At 44.2% G+C, this 12,158-nt stretch overlaps 1 protein-coding gene across 3 annotated transcripts; it reads right to left on the bottom strand.

Annotated features, from left to right (window-relative positions):
* Nucleotides 1-660: 660 nt before the first annotated feature.
* marchf7 (membrane-associated ring finger (C3HC4) 7) lies at nt 661-8,569 on the bottom strand. Of its 3 annotated transcripts, none has more exons than XM_068579154.1 (11): nt 8,465-8,569; nt 6,443-6,635; nt 5,227-5,373; nt 4,899-5,070; nt 4,477-4,662; nt 3,184-4,384; nt 2,355-2,524; nt 2,168-2,271; nt 1,624-1,728; nt 1,237-1,285; nt 661-1,061 (listed from the first exon to the last, which is right to left on the bottom strand). In XM_068579154.1, the coding sequence occupies exons 2-11, from the start codon at nt 6,623-6,625 to the stop codon at nt 970-972; spliced, it is 2,409 nt and encodes an 802-aa protein (XP_068435255.1). In that variant the 5' UTR covers nt 6,626-6,635; nt 8,465-8,569; the 3' UTR covers nt 661-969. The 3 variants fall into 3 exon arrangements, with proteins under 3 accessions (XP_068435255.1, XP_068435264.1, XP_068435273.1); XM_068579163.1 differs by lacking the exon at nt 8,465-8,569 and adding an exon at nt 8,263-8,300; XM_068579172.1 differs by lacking the exon at nt 1,237-1,285.
* Nucleotides 8,570-12,158: the final 3,589 nt, after the last annotated feature.

A 12,158-nucleotide genomic window follows, 5' to 3' on the forward strand; every position in this document is an offset into this window, starting at 1 on the left:
AGCTTTCCCATTATTTACCTGCTTTATGTCTAGATTACACATCACTGTTCACAAGGCGGTACAATTAAAATTTGCATGAAAATGTTTTGGGGTGGATATTTTCAGGGGTCTATTTAATACATTTAGGCAGCGTAATAATCAGACTAAGCTGTTATTTATTTTCAACGCTGAGCAAATCGGAGCAATTGAGTCACTCACAGGTGTGGAACCGTCTCATTTACAGGCGCCAATATGTCGGCGGCTTCCAGGTGTGGAGAGTTTAACTCACTTTATCTCTGGAGAATGGAGCAAAGGTTAACAGTCATCAGTAGTGAGCCCGGTCAGAGAAGGCACTATTTATAACTTGCAACATGCATAGAAAACAGTAACTATAAATGATAAACGAAGGAAATAACAGAAAAGGCAGTTTGCATTCCATCTTTATTTTTAAAACACATGAAACTAGATTTGTACATACACAAAGCATTTCAAACATTGAAACGGAGATGAAGAACATTTGTTTGACTGGGTGAAGTTTGTCTTCTCTTTAAACATTTTCAGTGGTAAAAGATCGAGGAAAACGGTGAATAATCAACACTTTTAATAGCGTCTCCCAAAGCGTCCATTTTATCAAGTAGGAACTTGTCACTGTTTTCCTTCTATGCCCTTTCAATTCTTTTTAAACATTAAAGCACTTTTGGTTGAGAAAGACTTGCATCTTTTAAGTATAATTAAATAAAGTGCACTCACAGAAACAGTAACACAGTGGTGTCAACCAAAATGTTTACGCACTAGTTCATTTGGAGGTTGCATATCTGCAAAAGCCACCAGCAACAAAGGCCAGACATGTCCCGTGCACTTGGCATTTCAGATGAACATGATTATGTCGATGCATGTGTGAAAACTGGGTGAGCTACCATATGGCATGGAGTGACCCACTTTTCTTCTTTTTTTTTTTTTTTAAACCCTCAATCCACCACTTTCACATAATTAGTACTCCTCTTCGAGATCGTCGTCCAGGTCAGAGAACTCAATAGATGGTCTGTTGTCTCGCATCTCCTCGTCACTTTCCCCGTGGGGAACTGCAACACAGACACATGAGGTCAAATCACACCGCCGTATGATGCATACAACAATAATACTACGGCTTTAAGCGTGACAATTAAGGAATTACAGATGAACACATGCTTCCAGCACATCAGGACTGCCTTTTCAACAAACACAGAAGCATGGAAGAGAAAGGATTGAGCAACATACTTTCAAGATTGTCCATGTGTTCATGAAGAATTCTCACCAGGTTGAATAACTGGGTGAGAGGAGGAAGCAGTTTCCTTGTTCAAGATTCACAGTCGGGCACAGTACAGAAAATCATTTTGCAATTGTGTCAATCAGTATTAAATTCAGTGCCGGTGGTTTGATGTGGAAGAAAGACACAATATGTGTCTGCTGAATGTCTCACATTGTGTGTTGGCACAACATGATATTGGAACTGGCAGAGTGGGTGGGCTACTGCGTACATACACACGCGTGTGTCCGACTATGAAATGCCTCTTTAAGACAATTATAAGTGTAACTGTAGAGCTGAATTAGCAATATGGATTAAGTATCGTGTGTGTGTGAGTGTGTGTGTGTGTGTGCGCTCACCCCAGCAGCATCGACTGCTCCCAGGACATCAGAGAACCTCTGCTCACAGAAATGCAGCAGCACCACCAGATAAAGGCCGCTGCTGATGAACTCGTCATATTCCGACTGTGAAGCAGGAAAACGCACTTTTCAGCTGAACTGCACAGTTTTCTCCCAGAGTGCACGGAGTACAGTACACAGTGGGCAAAATGAAAAAAGGAGAAGACCACCAAGAGTCTCCGTAACGGTTTAAAGGCCGCTTGACAAAGACACTAAAGGTTTCTGGCCGTTGCATTTTATTCACATTGGTCTCCCACTCAAACCAGTCAGTGAGCCCTCCTGCCATGGAAGCATCTGCATTTGAACGTTTCCACTCATCCATAAGATTGTTTCCTCTTTATATTGTCAACCATCTGCTTGTATACAAAATATGAGTCTATTAACCACTTTGTTTCCATTTCCATTAATCCTAAATTAATGTTTCATTCAGCAATTTTTTGGGGGCTTTTGATTCATTAAGAATGTATCGAGTGCTGTAAAAACAGGAAGTAACATGGTGACTCACTTGCACGTGGGTCCTGTATAACTCCTGAATGTCAAAGTTGTCTATGTTCAAACGGAGTTTCTCCTTGCAGAGTTCACACGTTGTGATGGCCTCAAGGTTCGTGCCTAAAAGAAGAAGCAAAACGCAGCCTTGGTTGGCGAGACGTGGTTTCGGTGGAAGCTGCAGACAAGTGAAGGTCGGCCTTTACCTGAGCCAATTTTGGAGCGGAGCCACCTCTTGATGCAGTCCTGGTGGACGTATAGCAGACTGCCTGTGCAGCGGCACGGCTGAATCAGGGGGTTGGCAGCAGATTCCTGCCCCATCTGGCAGATTCGGCAGAGGTCGCCCTCTTCCTCGTCAGAATCCTCCAGCAGCAGTCTGGAGCAGGAAAAACAGGATTTAAGTTTACGTTTGACACAACTCTGTTTTTTTTAATCTGGTGTTTATACAAAAAAACGCAACAAAATGACTTAATATGATAATCGTTTTATAAAAAGAAAAATATTTTGGGGTCATTTTAGAAACTTTCAGTTTTCTGATGTGTTTTACGCAGCCGAGGACGCTTTCAGATTATGATTGCGATTTGAAAACTAGTACCTTCATGTATATCTGTATGGTTGGCATGAGAGCTACTTTTGGCCTCCCCTGGCTTCATAACATTAGCAATTTAATTTTGTTCGGCTCCCCGCTGGATGGCACAAAGTTATGTTCTTTACGTCGGCCAGGTGACCGTCGCCAGCCAACAAGCAGCGGGTGAACAGGGAGCTCCGGTAACACAGAGGGACATCGTTCATTTGCACTGAACACCCACTTTGCAAAGTCAGTGGAACATCTACAAAGTCATAAGACTAATTCACCCTGCAACTTTAACTAATTTAAAAATGGTTTTAAACGGCTTGATAAAAATTAAAAAAATTAAATCTTCCAATACTAAATCCGTTCATTCATATTATCTAGCTCCAAGTGAGACAGCACATTACTTAATTATTTACCCGTTTTCTCAGACAACAATAAATGCATCTGTGGGAGTCCGTTACCTCTCCTTGATCTTGCGCAGTTTCTCCTGATCTGTGCCAGAGACGGGTTTCTCCAGCTGGCTCTCAGCAGCACCCAACGCACTCACAGAACCCAAAATGTTGTCAAATACACCGACGCGGCGACGCGGCGAAAACGCAACAGAGGCCTCTTCAAGTTCAGGCAACGTCTCATCCTGGAGCCGGTAGGAACGACCTGTGCCAAAGGCATCCAAACCAACAGCTCCTTCGCCTTCCTCATCTTCTTCTTCTTCTTCCTCCTCCTCCTCTTCCTCTTCTTCTTCCTCATCGTCCTCGTCATCGTCCTCTTCCTGCGTAGCTTTATGCTCAAGGTTATCCCATTTTCTCAGCAAATGCCGCGGACGGCTCTGGCCTTCTTCTGCGCTGGCAGCGGAGTGCGCACTCTCGTCCCGATGTCTTCTGAGGCGCGAGAGGAGGGGGGGGCAGCGGCCACGGAGGGAAGAGGAAAGCCAGGAGTAGCTGCTGCTGCCGCCACCTCCTCCGTTGCTGCTGCTGCCACTGCCGCCATTACTACTGCCAACGCCAGGCTCTCTCCACGACGGCGTTCTTGTTTGAGCCAGGCCGCTACGATAGCCATCGTTCTCCTGGATCGGGGCGAGGTCCGCCCTACGATTCCTTTGGCTACCCAGGGCGGCCCCTGAGCCTCCAGCGTCAGCCTCCACACTCGTCACCCTGGCCCCCTCGTCGCTGTCCACGGACTCTCCGCCAGTCGACGGGCTGTCATCATCAAGGGAGCGGACACTGGAAGACCCACTGGAAGAGTCTTGGCTGGAGCGCCGGGAGAAGAGGCGGGACAAAAGGCGGCGAGTGGAGCTGCGGCCATCGTGCTCACCACCTTCGGGGGCCGGCCTCGGGGGAAGCGTGGCCTCTGGTCGGGGAGGTGGACTGGCGTACCTGGAGGTGTGCGAAGAGTAAGGCGAGGAGATGTTTGAGGAGTCAGGGGTCCTCTTGTGTTCCTGAGATGAGTGGAGGGTGGACGAGCCGCTCAAGAAGCGGGACGGGGTTCTGGTACTGAAGTCGTGCACCAGAGGGGAAGAGCGGTTGGAGGTGGAAGATGAGAGGTGGCGATTCAGGGTGCTTTCTCTGGCAGCAGAGGAGGATGAGGAAGAAAAGGAGGGGTAGTAGGCGGTCTCTTTCGGCCGAGCTCCCTGTGCGTATGTGGAGGTCACCCTGTCTGTCTGATCTGAAACGATGGAAGGGACAGGTTTGTGTGAGATTGGCTTATGTGTAACAATGCATTATGGGTAGGTTGTGCACATCACAAAATATGCCTACACAATGAGGAAGCCAATCCAGGAGTCCGGACCCTTCTTTCTCCCAAACCTGAGAGACTGGGCTCGTTCTTTGTGTCCAGCCCTCTCCTGGACAACAGCGGATTTGAGGAGGAAGACGACGTTGACGAACGCGACAGTAAGCGGCACGAGCTCCACGACGAATCGCAAGCGTTGTTTGTTTTTTCAGCTGAAAAGAGGAAAAAAAGTAGACATGCTTGTTTTTATTAATAACCTAAAAAGGGGTTTTACACACAAACTAAGTAACGAGCCAAGTAGCTGGTGCAACCTGAAAGAAATAAAGAGTTATTAAGGTGCCGTCACACTTCAAGTTGCTGCAACTTGGCAACAATGGCCACTAGTAGCTAATCACTTGAGTTCAGAGCCAGGTTTTTTGAAGAACGGTTCAAATATGTTATCGAGTACCTCTGCTAGTGCTAAGCCCAGCACTGGAGTAGGTGGATCCTGTAACGGAGTTGCTGGCCGTTCTCGAGTACAGTTCTCTGTTGCTGTACGACAGTTTGGCCCTTTTTGAGTCGCCATCATCACTGATGTTCAACAGGCCGGAGCGCATCCCCAACCTCCCATCAGTATCAGTCTGAGGAAATAAAGACATTTAATGACAAGTTTATATAGTCCATTACATCATTTCGCAACACACAACTAAACTCAGATGTTCAGCGTTTACGGTATATTTGACCACAGCTGTATTTTGGCCCCACTATGAACAAATGACACTGTTCAGCTTCAGTACCAGTTTGCTCCTGCTGCTGAGAGAGGATTCAGCCCACGGGCGTTCATAAGATCTGCTGGAGGATGTCAGAGAGGAGGGCAACTTCCAGCTGGCGGAGCGACTTTCGGAGCTGCCGTAGTCTCTGGACGAGCTCAGGGGGCGAGAACTCTTCAAACAGAAAAGAGGGTAAAACAATTAGCACTAGTTAGTCCTCGTGCATGGGCAGATTTGCAACTCAAATGTGCAGTGGCACCGTCACACAATCCTAAGTACCGCTATAGAGCAACATTCTGATGGAATTGTTCCCCATTAAACACAGCAAAGGGCCGGGGCAGAAGACTGCCAGCCGAAGTTAACAGGGATGCAAGCAAAGGTTTTCAAATATTCAGAAGATCTGCTTTTGTAAAATGTTTTATGGAGGGTAGACATGCTTTTAACCAAGTTGGTGTGTTTGGGCGATAAACACTGAATGTAAACATAATGGTTTGCTGACAAGAAACCTCCACAGGAAACATTTAGCAGTGTGCGACTGCAGAACACTAACTCCACACATTTGTTCCCCTTATATAGATTTGTCTTCACTTAAACTGTTGCCCATTCAGGCGTACCTGGAATAATTAAAATCACGGTGAGCGGTTCGTTGGGTCTGTCGAGATAGCTTGGGCTCTTCTGGAACCAACAGAATCCAGAAAGGGCCCTGGCCAACGGTAACACTATATTTTGAGACGGGTCCTCGACGAGCAGCAGGACTAAAATACACACAACGTGTGCCAAGGAATCTAGGGTGCCCTATAAAAAGACCTCCAAAGTATCTGCTGTTGCACCGCTGATATGTGTAGCTAGCTACTGCACCGTGCGGGGAACCTGTGAGAAAAAACCTGACTACCACCCTCTTTTTGGAATATACCGGAAAGGCAGTAAAGCCTCAAGTGTAAATACAAAGTTGGGTTCGAGGACATAAGTGTAATTGTTGTTATTGACAACTGAAACCCCTATTCTAGGTGGCATTGTCACCCTTTGACCTTTGCATACCAGGCTGAATTAAATTAAGCAATAAAATAAAATAAAAAACCTTCTTAATAAGCATGTAATTTGAATCTCATGTGAAACTAAAAGCAGTGTATTCAGGACAGCAGAACTCATACTGTAAACCATGGGACTGGTTTAGTCCATTTGAATTATGTACACAATACAGTACACAATTACAATAAGCCCAGAGACTGCGCAGTCAGCCTACCTGGTGGTCCAGGTCTGCCTTGTAAGCCGAGGATGCCCTCGGGAATCGGTCATTATTCAGTACAGTCTCCCTGCTGTACAGCCGGCTGCATCCAAGTGACGACGAGGAGACTGTGGGACTGGATGTGTAGGACGTCCTGGAGCTGGGCAGACAAAAAGGAAGTCTGCGAGACCTGGAGTCCATCACGGATTGTCTGACGATGAGAAATCAAAATTATATTATTGCAGAATCGTTGAAACCAGTTTGCAGGAAGACGGAAAGAACTCGCTCACAAAAAGGCATCTTTTATTCCCCACCCAGTGACGTGAGCCTGCAACTGCTTGATCCGCCTAGTGAAAAAAAGGTTTGGTGGGGCGGTGTTCGAGAGTGTCAGATTTGATGACCGAGTGCACGTGACGGTGTAAACAAAACAAGAAAAACTTGCCACCGTGCTGCTTCCTGGACTTGGCATCAAAGCCACAGCGCCTATCTTTGTGACTATGAACCCTGTCACATGAACTTGACACATCCGTGGAGCGATTGCTAGCACTCTGAGCAGTGTGTCTGAGCAAGCAAGGCGCTCTGCAACACTTATGAAACACCGGGATCATTTATTCTTAAGATGCATTACTAAATCCAGCAAATTATAATATTCTCTTTCGTTCCAAGTAACCTGTGGTGCAAGTGATGCATTTGCTAAAGTCAGAAGCACACGTGGGCCTGAAAGGAAGAGTTGGGAGTTTCCCACGTAGGGTGGTACAGTATGAGTTACTCCCTGGAAGTGATATGGATCCACGGACAGTTACAGCACCTGTGGTCAAAGATAGCTCGGCGAGCCAGCAGCCTGTCAGCCTGAAATGACCAGCGGTGTAAGGCTTTCCACCAACCAACACAGAATACAAGGCATTTATCAACAAATCAAATAGACTGAACACATTAATGGAAGTAGTCGAGGGAGTAAGTATTAAAGAAGACAACAAAGACATGGATCTCACTTGTGTCAAGTGTGGTTAAATACTAGTTGCTGCTGGTCACGTCACAGGTGTCACATCTCCTGAGAAACAAACACCCAGCCATGAATCCTATCTTCACAGAGTAATATAATATAATGCTGGGTTCATGTCACTGGGTCCACGTTGTGGTGACGGGGCTGTGGTGCTGTTGGTTTGGGTTCACCTCCCACAGAAAGGTGCTTCACGAGGACAACGCAATTAAACAGCATAACAAGCCACAGCCTGCACGACCACTTAGAATTAAACATCACGTGGTCATCCTTACGAGGCAAGGATGTGTTACAGTGGTTTTAAAGACGTCCCAATTACACCCCATCCAAGCAAACCCACTGGATCACAAGACCTGTAGCCAACCTAAGCATTTAGTGCTGTAGCTATTAGAAGTCATAACGGTAACGTTAATTAAAGCAGCTGGAAGACAGTTTAGTCCTTGACTTTAAAAAAAAAAAAAAACTTGGTCACGTGTTGCGTTTTAGATGTGAGCCAACATTACCAAGCCCGTTTCTCCTTTTGTCAGCATATTAACGTCAGACTGATTTATTGTTGAACAACTGTCTCAACCAACTGCAAACGAAGGCTAACTAGCTGAACGTTAGTAAGCTGGTTAAGGTTAGTAAGTTGGTTAGTAAGCTAACCAGTTAACGGCAGCAGAACATCAGGAGTCGAATAACGTATCTAAATGGTGAGAATTAGCTGCAACCTGAGCCTCGCGTTATCGCCGTTGACGACGATTGACACGTTTAATATGCGACGCTTAGCAACACACTAACGTTACCGCGAGACTACAGTATCTAACTTAGTTAAGTTAACAAAGAAGAAGAAAATCACCTCTCCGGTCACTGGTGAGGGTTGAACGGATCGCTTCAGCAGCTGACATCTCGGGGAACGCTAGCTTCGAGGCAGCCGGTTAGCTTGTCGTTAGTCCTGACATGTTTATGGTAACTAATCATTGGCGCTAAGTTAGACATCGACTGCTAGCTTTAATTGTTTAAGGTTCCCTACATTCCCGACGCATCGCAAACATCCTCACCTTTTGATATCGGTCGTCCTCGCTTCTAGCACAACAGGAGCGATGGCGTCTGTGCGGACTGCTGTTGACACATGCGGTCACGTGACGTGCATGGACCCGGAGGGAGGGGTTCAGAAGACCGCTCTTGGGCCGTTACCACACGGTTGTTGTTTTGGATTTTGATATTTAAAACTGATACATCGATGCACCAGAAGAGCAGTAGACACATTTATGCCACTGATGAAACCAGACCACTTACCGAGGTGGACGCCTTAAACATTTCTTTAAATCCCAGATCAGGTCAAACAGCGCCCCCCTGTGGCTTCGATGAGAAAGTAAATCACATGCTCGTTTTTGTATATCTCCCAATGCAAATATTAGGTGTTAAGCCAACACAGGCACACACACTTTCCCTGTCAAATACAATATTTGGGCTCTGGAATAACCCGAGTACACCTAACTTGAATAAGATAAAATCTGTGAAAATCACAGGCTATATAGACTACTCAAACACAGGCAGACCAGATGCTTCCTGAAGATGTGTGAACAATCCTAAAAAAAAGTGATCCATAAAACTATATTTTGTTTGCATATGTGCATCTACTAATTTATTGCTATCATAGTCCTATTTGACAACATTTCAACGATAAATATTGTGCTTTTCACTCCATACCACTTGTATTTGGCATCTAGTTACTTTTCTAATTAAGATTTACTGACAAAATACAAATTTACTAAAAAAAACAACTAACGATAGTCTTGAAATAAGAAGTATGCTAAACTACCTGACAGTAAATAAAAAACAAAATTGAATTAAGTGCTGCTTGAATATTGATAATATAATAATATTATCAATATTCTGAATGTGGCATTTATGAGCCCTTTTACTTTTAAAGATAAAATTGATGTCGCTGATAAACTTCATTGTTTACTGAAGGAAAGTTATAATTATTTAGTTACATACAGCAAAGACTTATTTCCATCATTGTTTGACATCTGATTATTGTGATTACGGCAAACTTGCTTGATAAACCTCACACTTGTCAACTTCCTGATGTGATGAGTAGCGGAGACATTAAGCCAGCATATGATGGTGGATACAGTTTAATGAGAATAGAGAAGATGCGATTTAATCCACAATTGTACAATGATGTGATAAAGGAATATCCTACCGTGGTATGGGAGGAGAGAAGGCTCCAACAGTGTGTAAACTGTTTCTACTTTTATCTGCCTTGATCTATTCACATACATGCGTTAATATGTTGAATTAATCCATTAAAACATCTCAATTGTAGCAGTTTGAAAATGCAGTTATTGGCTTGAAAGTAATGTATTTTTTTTTCTTTCATTTACATATAATATCTCACTAACATGATTTTGACTAAACTGGGGCATGCGATGCGCCTGACGTGCATCATGGCATTCTGACATTTTGAAAATGACTGCCCCGAGGGGGTTGCTGTGAATACAAGTCAAAATTAATAAGTGAAAACTTTGCTTACAGCTACTTACATGCTTTCCAGCACCGCTAAGCAAATGCCAAATACATAACAAATGTTTTTAGATTTTTCTATGAGAGGCATGAACACAGAAAACACGTCTAATAATTTAGCATCTACTCCCGAAGACAAAGGATTTGGAGCAGAGCGATAACATTATCAGATGCTTTGTTACAATAGAAAGCTTTTTTTTCTTCTTTTTATGAAAACTGTTTACAATTAAGTTTATAAATTATCCAGAGCAACTTTGTGTTGGGGGAAAAATGTGTTTCTAAGCAGCTTCATCATGCAGAATTCTCTGAGATGGATCAAAACAGGGTGAAAAACAATAAGAAAAAACAAATGGTCTGCATTCTTATGTACTAGGAAGATAAGTGCAAACATATGCTGTAATAAACAGTAAATCATATCAATAATCTCACACACTACATTTTCAACAGTGCTGGTTATTGTAAACAAATCAATATGTTGTGCATGCCAATCTTGATTACAAATTCTGTATTTTAATAACTGATTTGTTGGCTGCATGTGATTACTGTTTTTGTAATTTGTGTCTAATTTCAGGCATGTTTGCGTTTATTGGACTGCTGATAGTCAGCGAAAGATGTCTGTTGGATAAATAGAGGGAGACCTGGCATTCAAAAAAGATGAAATGATCATCACCAGGTTTTTTTTTTATAGATTAAGTTGTGGGACATAATGGAGGACAGTATAGTTATTGGTTTAAAAATCACTTGAAGCACCTTTCTTATGTAGAGCCCTGTGCAAATTGCATATGAAATGACTACAAGCACAGGCAGATCTGTAATTGACATTTGTGCTGTTTGTTTATTTTGTTGCTGTTATGATTATCCCACTTTACTTGGAAATCTAGGTCATTCTTTGTAAAATAAAATAAATAACGCGCGCGCGCACACACACACACACACACACACACACACACACACACACACACACACACACACACACACACACCGAGTGCATGATATATTACACAGCGCAATCCAGGGCTGACGTCATTATAAAAACTACTGGACACCATCCCCCGCTAGGGGGCGCTGCAGCTCACGCTTCTCCCCCTCGTCACGTCCTTGGAAGAGGCGATTGAGCTGCACTTGTTATTTACATGCCGAAACTTGATGTTTGTTTAGTCGGGGAGGCAATTAAAGCCAATTTCAACAGGTTTAATGAGATTGATTTGAATAATTGTTTTTAAAAGGCCTTGCAGATCCCGTCATCGCAGTAAATCCAGGATTAGCGGCGTTCATTCGACGTGCATACTTTAATCTTCATCTAATCAAAGAGAACCCTGCACATAATACTTTTTACTCATTGTGTTTGCAAGTGTTGGTTATTGTGAGAGTGTGTTCTGAGTAAAATTAATTTACCATCTGAAGCTGTAACACACTTCGTTTTAAATACGTGTGTGTGTGTGTGTGTGTGTGTGTGTGTGTGTGTGTGTGTGTGTGTGTGTGTGTGTGTGTGTGTGTGTGGAAAGGGGGGGGGCTCAGAAAGGTCAGTTTGCAGCGAAGAGCCAGCACTGTTGCACAGCAGATGCATAATAATGTGAAGGTCAACGAGACACTCATCATACTTGGTAAAACGAAGGCCCAGCCAGCCATTATGAGTCGCGTGTGTACAACCAGTGAGCGGTGATCAGGCCCCGTGTAAATGAAGCCAAGGCTAGCAGAACAAGAGGTGAAGGAGAAAGTGAGAGTGAAAAGGATAAATATAGGAGGGCGGTGCAGCAGATTAATTACTGACAAAAAGGACGCAAGACCTAGACAAATGAGGAAGTGCAAGGTCTGGTGGGTTGGGGAGGAGGATGCTCAAACCAATTGCGGGTGTGCAGGCCAATTCCACTGCCCCCCACCCTTCTCCTTCTTCTTTAAGAGAGACTACAATCTCTCCTCCCCCAATGCTGCTGATAGGATGATAATGGAGCATTCCTTGAAGCTGCTTCTCATTCATGCTAGCTGTGACAAGGGAAGAGCATGCCCTCCTCCCTTCCTCCACACCCACTGAGCCCAGCTAACTCTTTCAGCCATAATATCATGGGCATGTAACCTGAGATTTGCCCTCCTCTTACCTGACTCCTCTTGTTTACGTGCTGTGGATATGAGACACATACCTACCTGCCTCTCCGAGCTCTTTGTTCCAGCTGTACATGTTGGCGCAAAATCAAAGTTTCCTAGGATTAAAAAAGAAAACAAATA

Source organism: Clinocottus analis, unplaced genomic scaffold (assembly GCF_023055335.1).
Source record: "Clinocottus analis isolate CAN_PGR_092001 unplaced genomic scaffold, fCliAna1.0.p SCAF_1, whole genome shotgun sequence".
NCBI lineage: Eukaryota > Metazoa > Chordata > Actinopteri > Perciformes > Cottidae > Clinocottus > Clinocottus analis.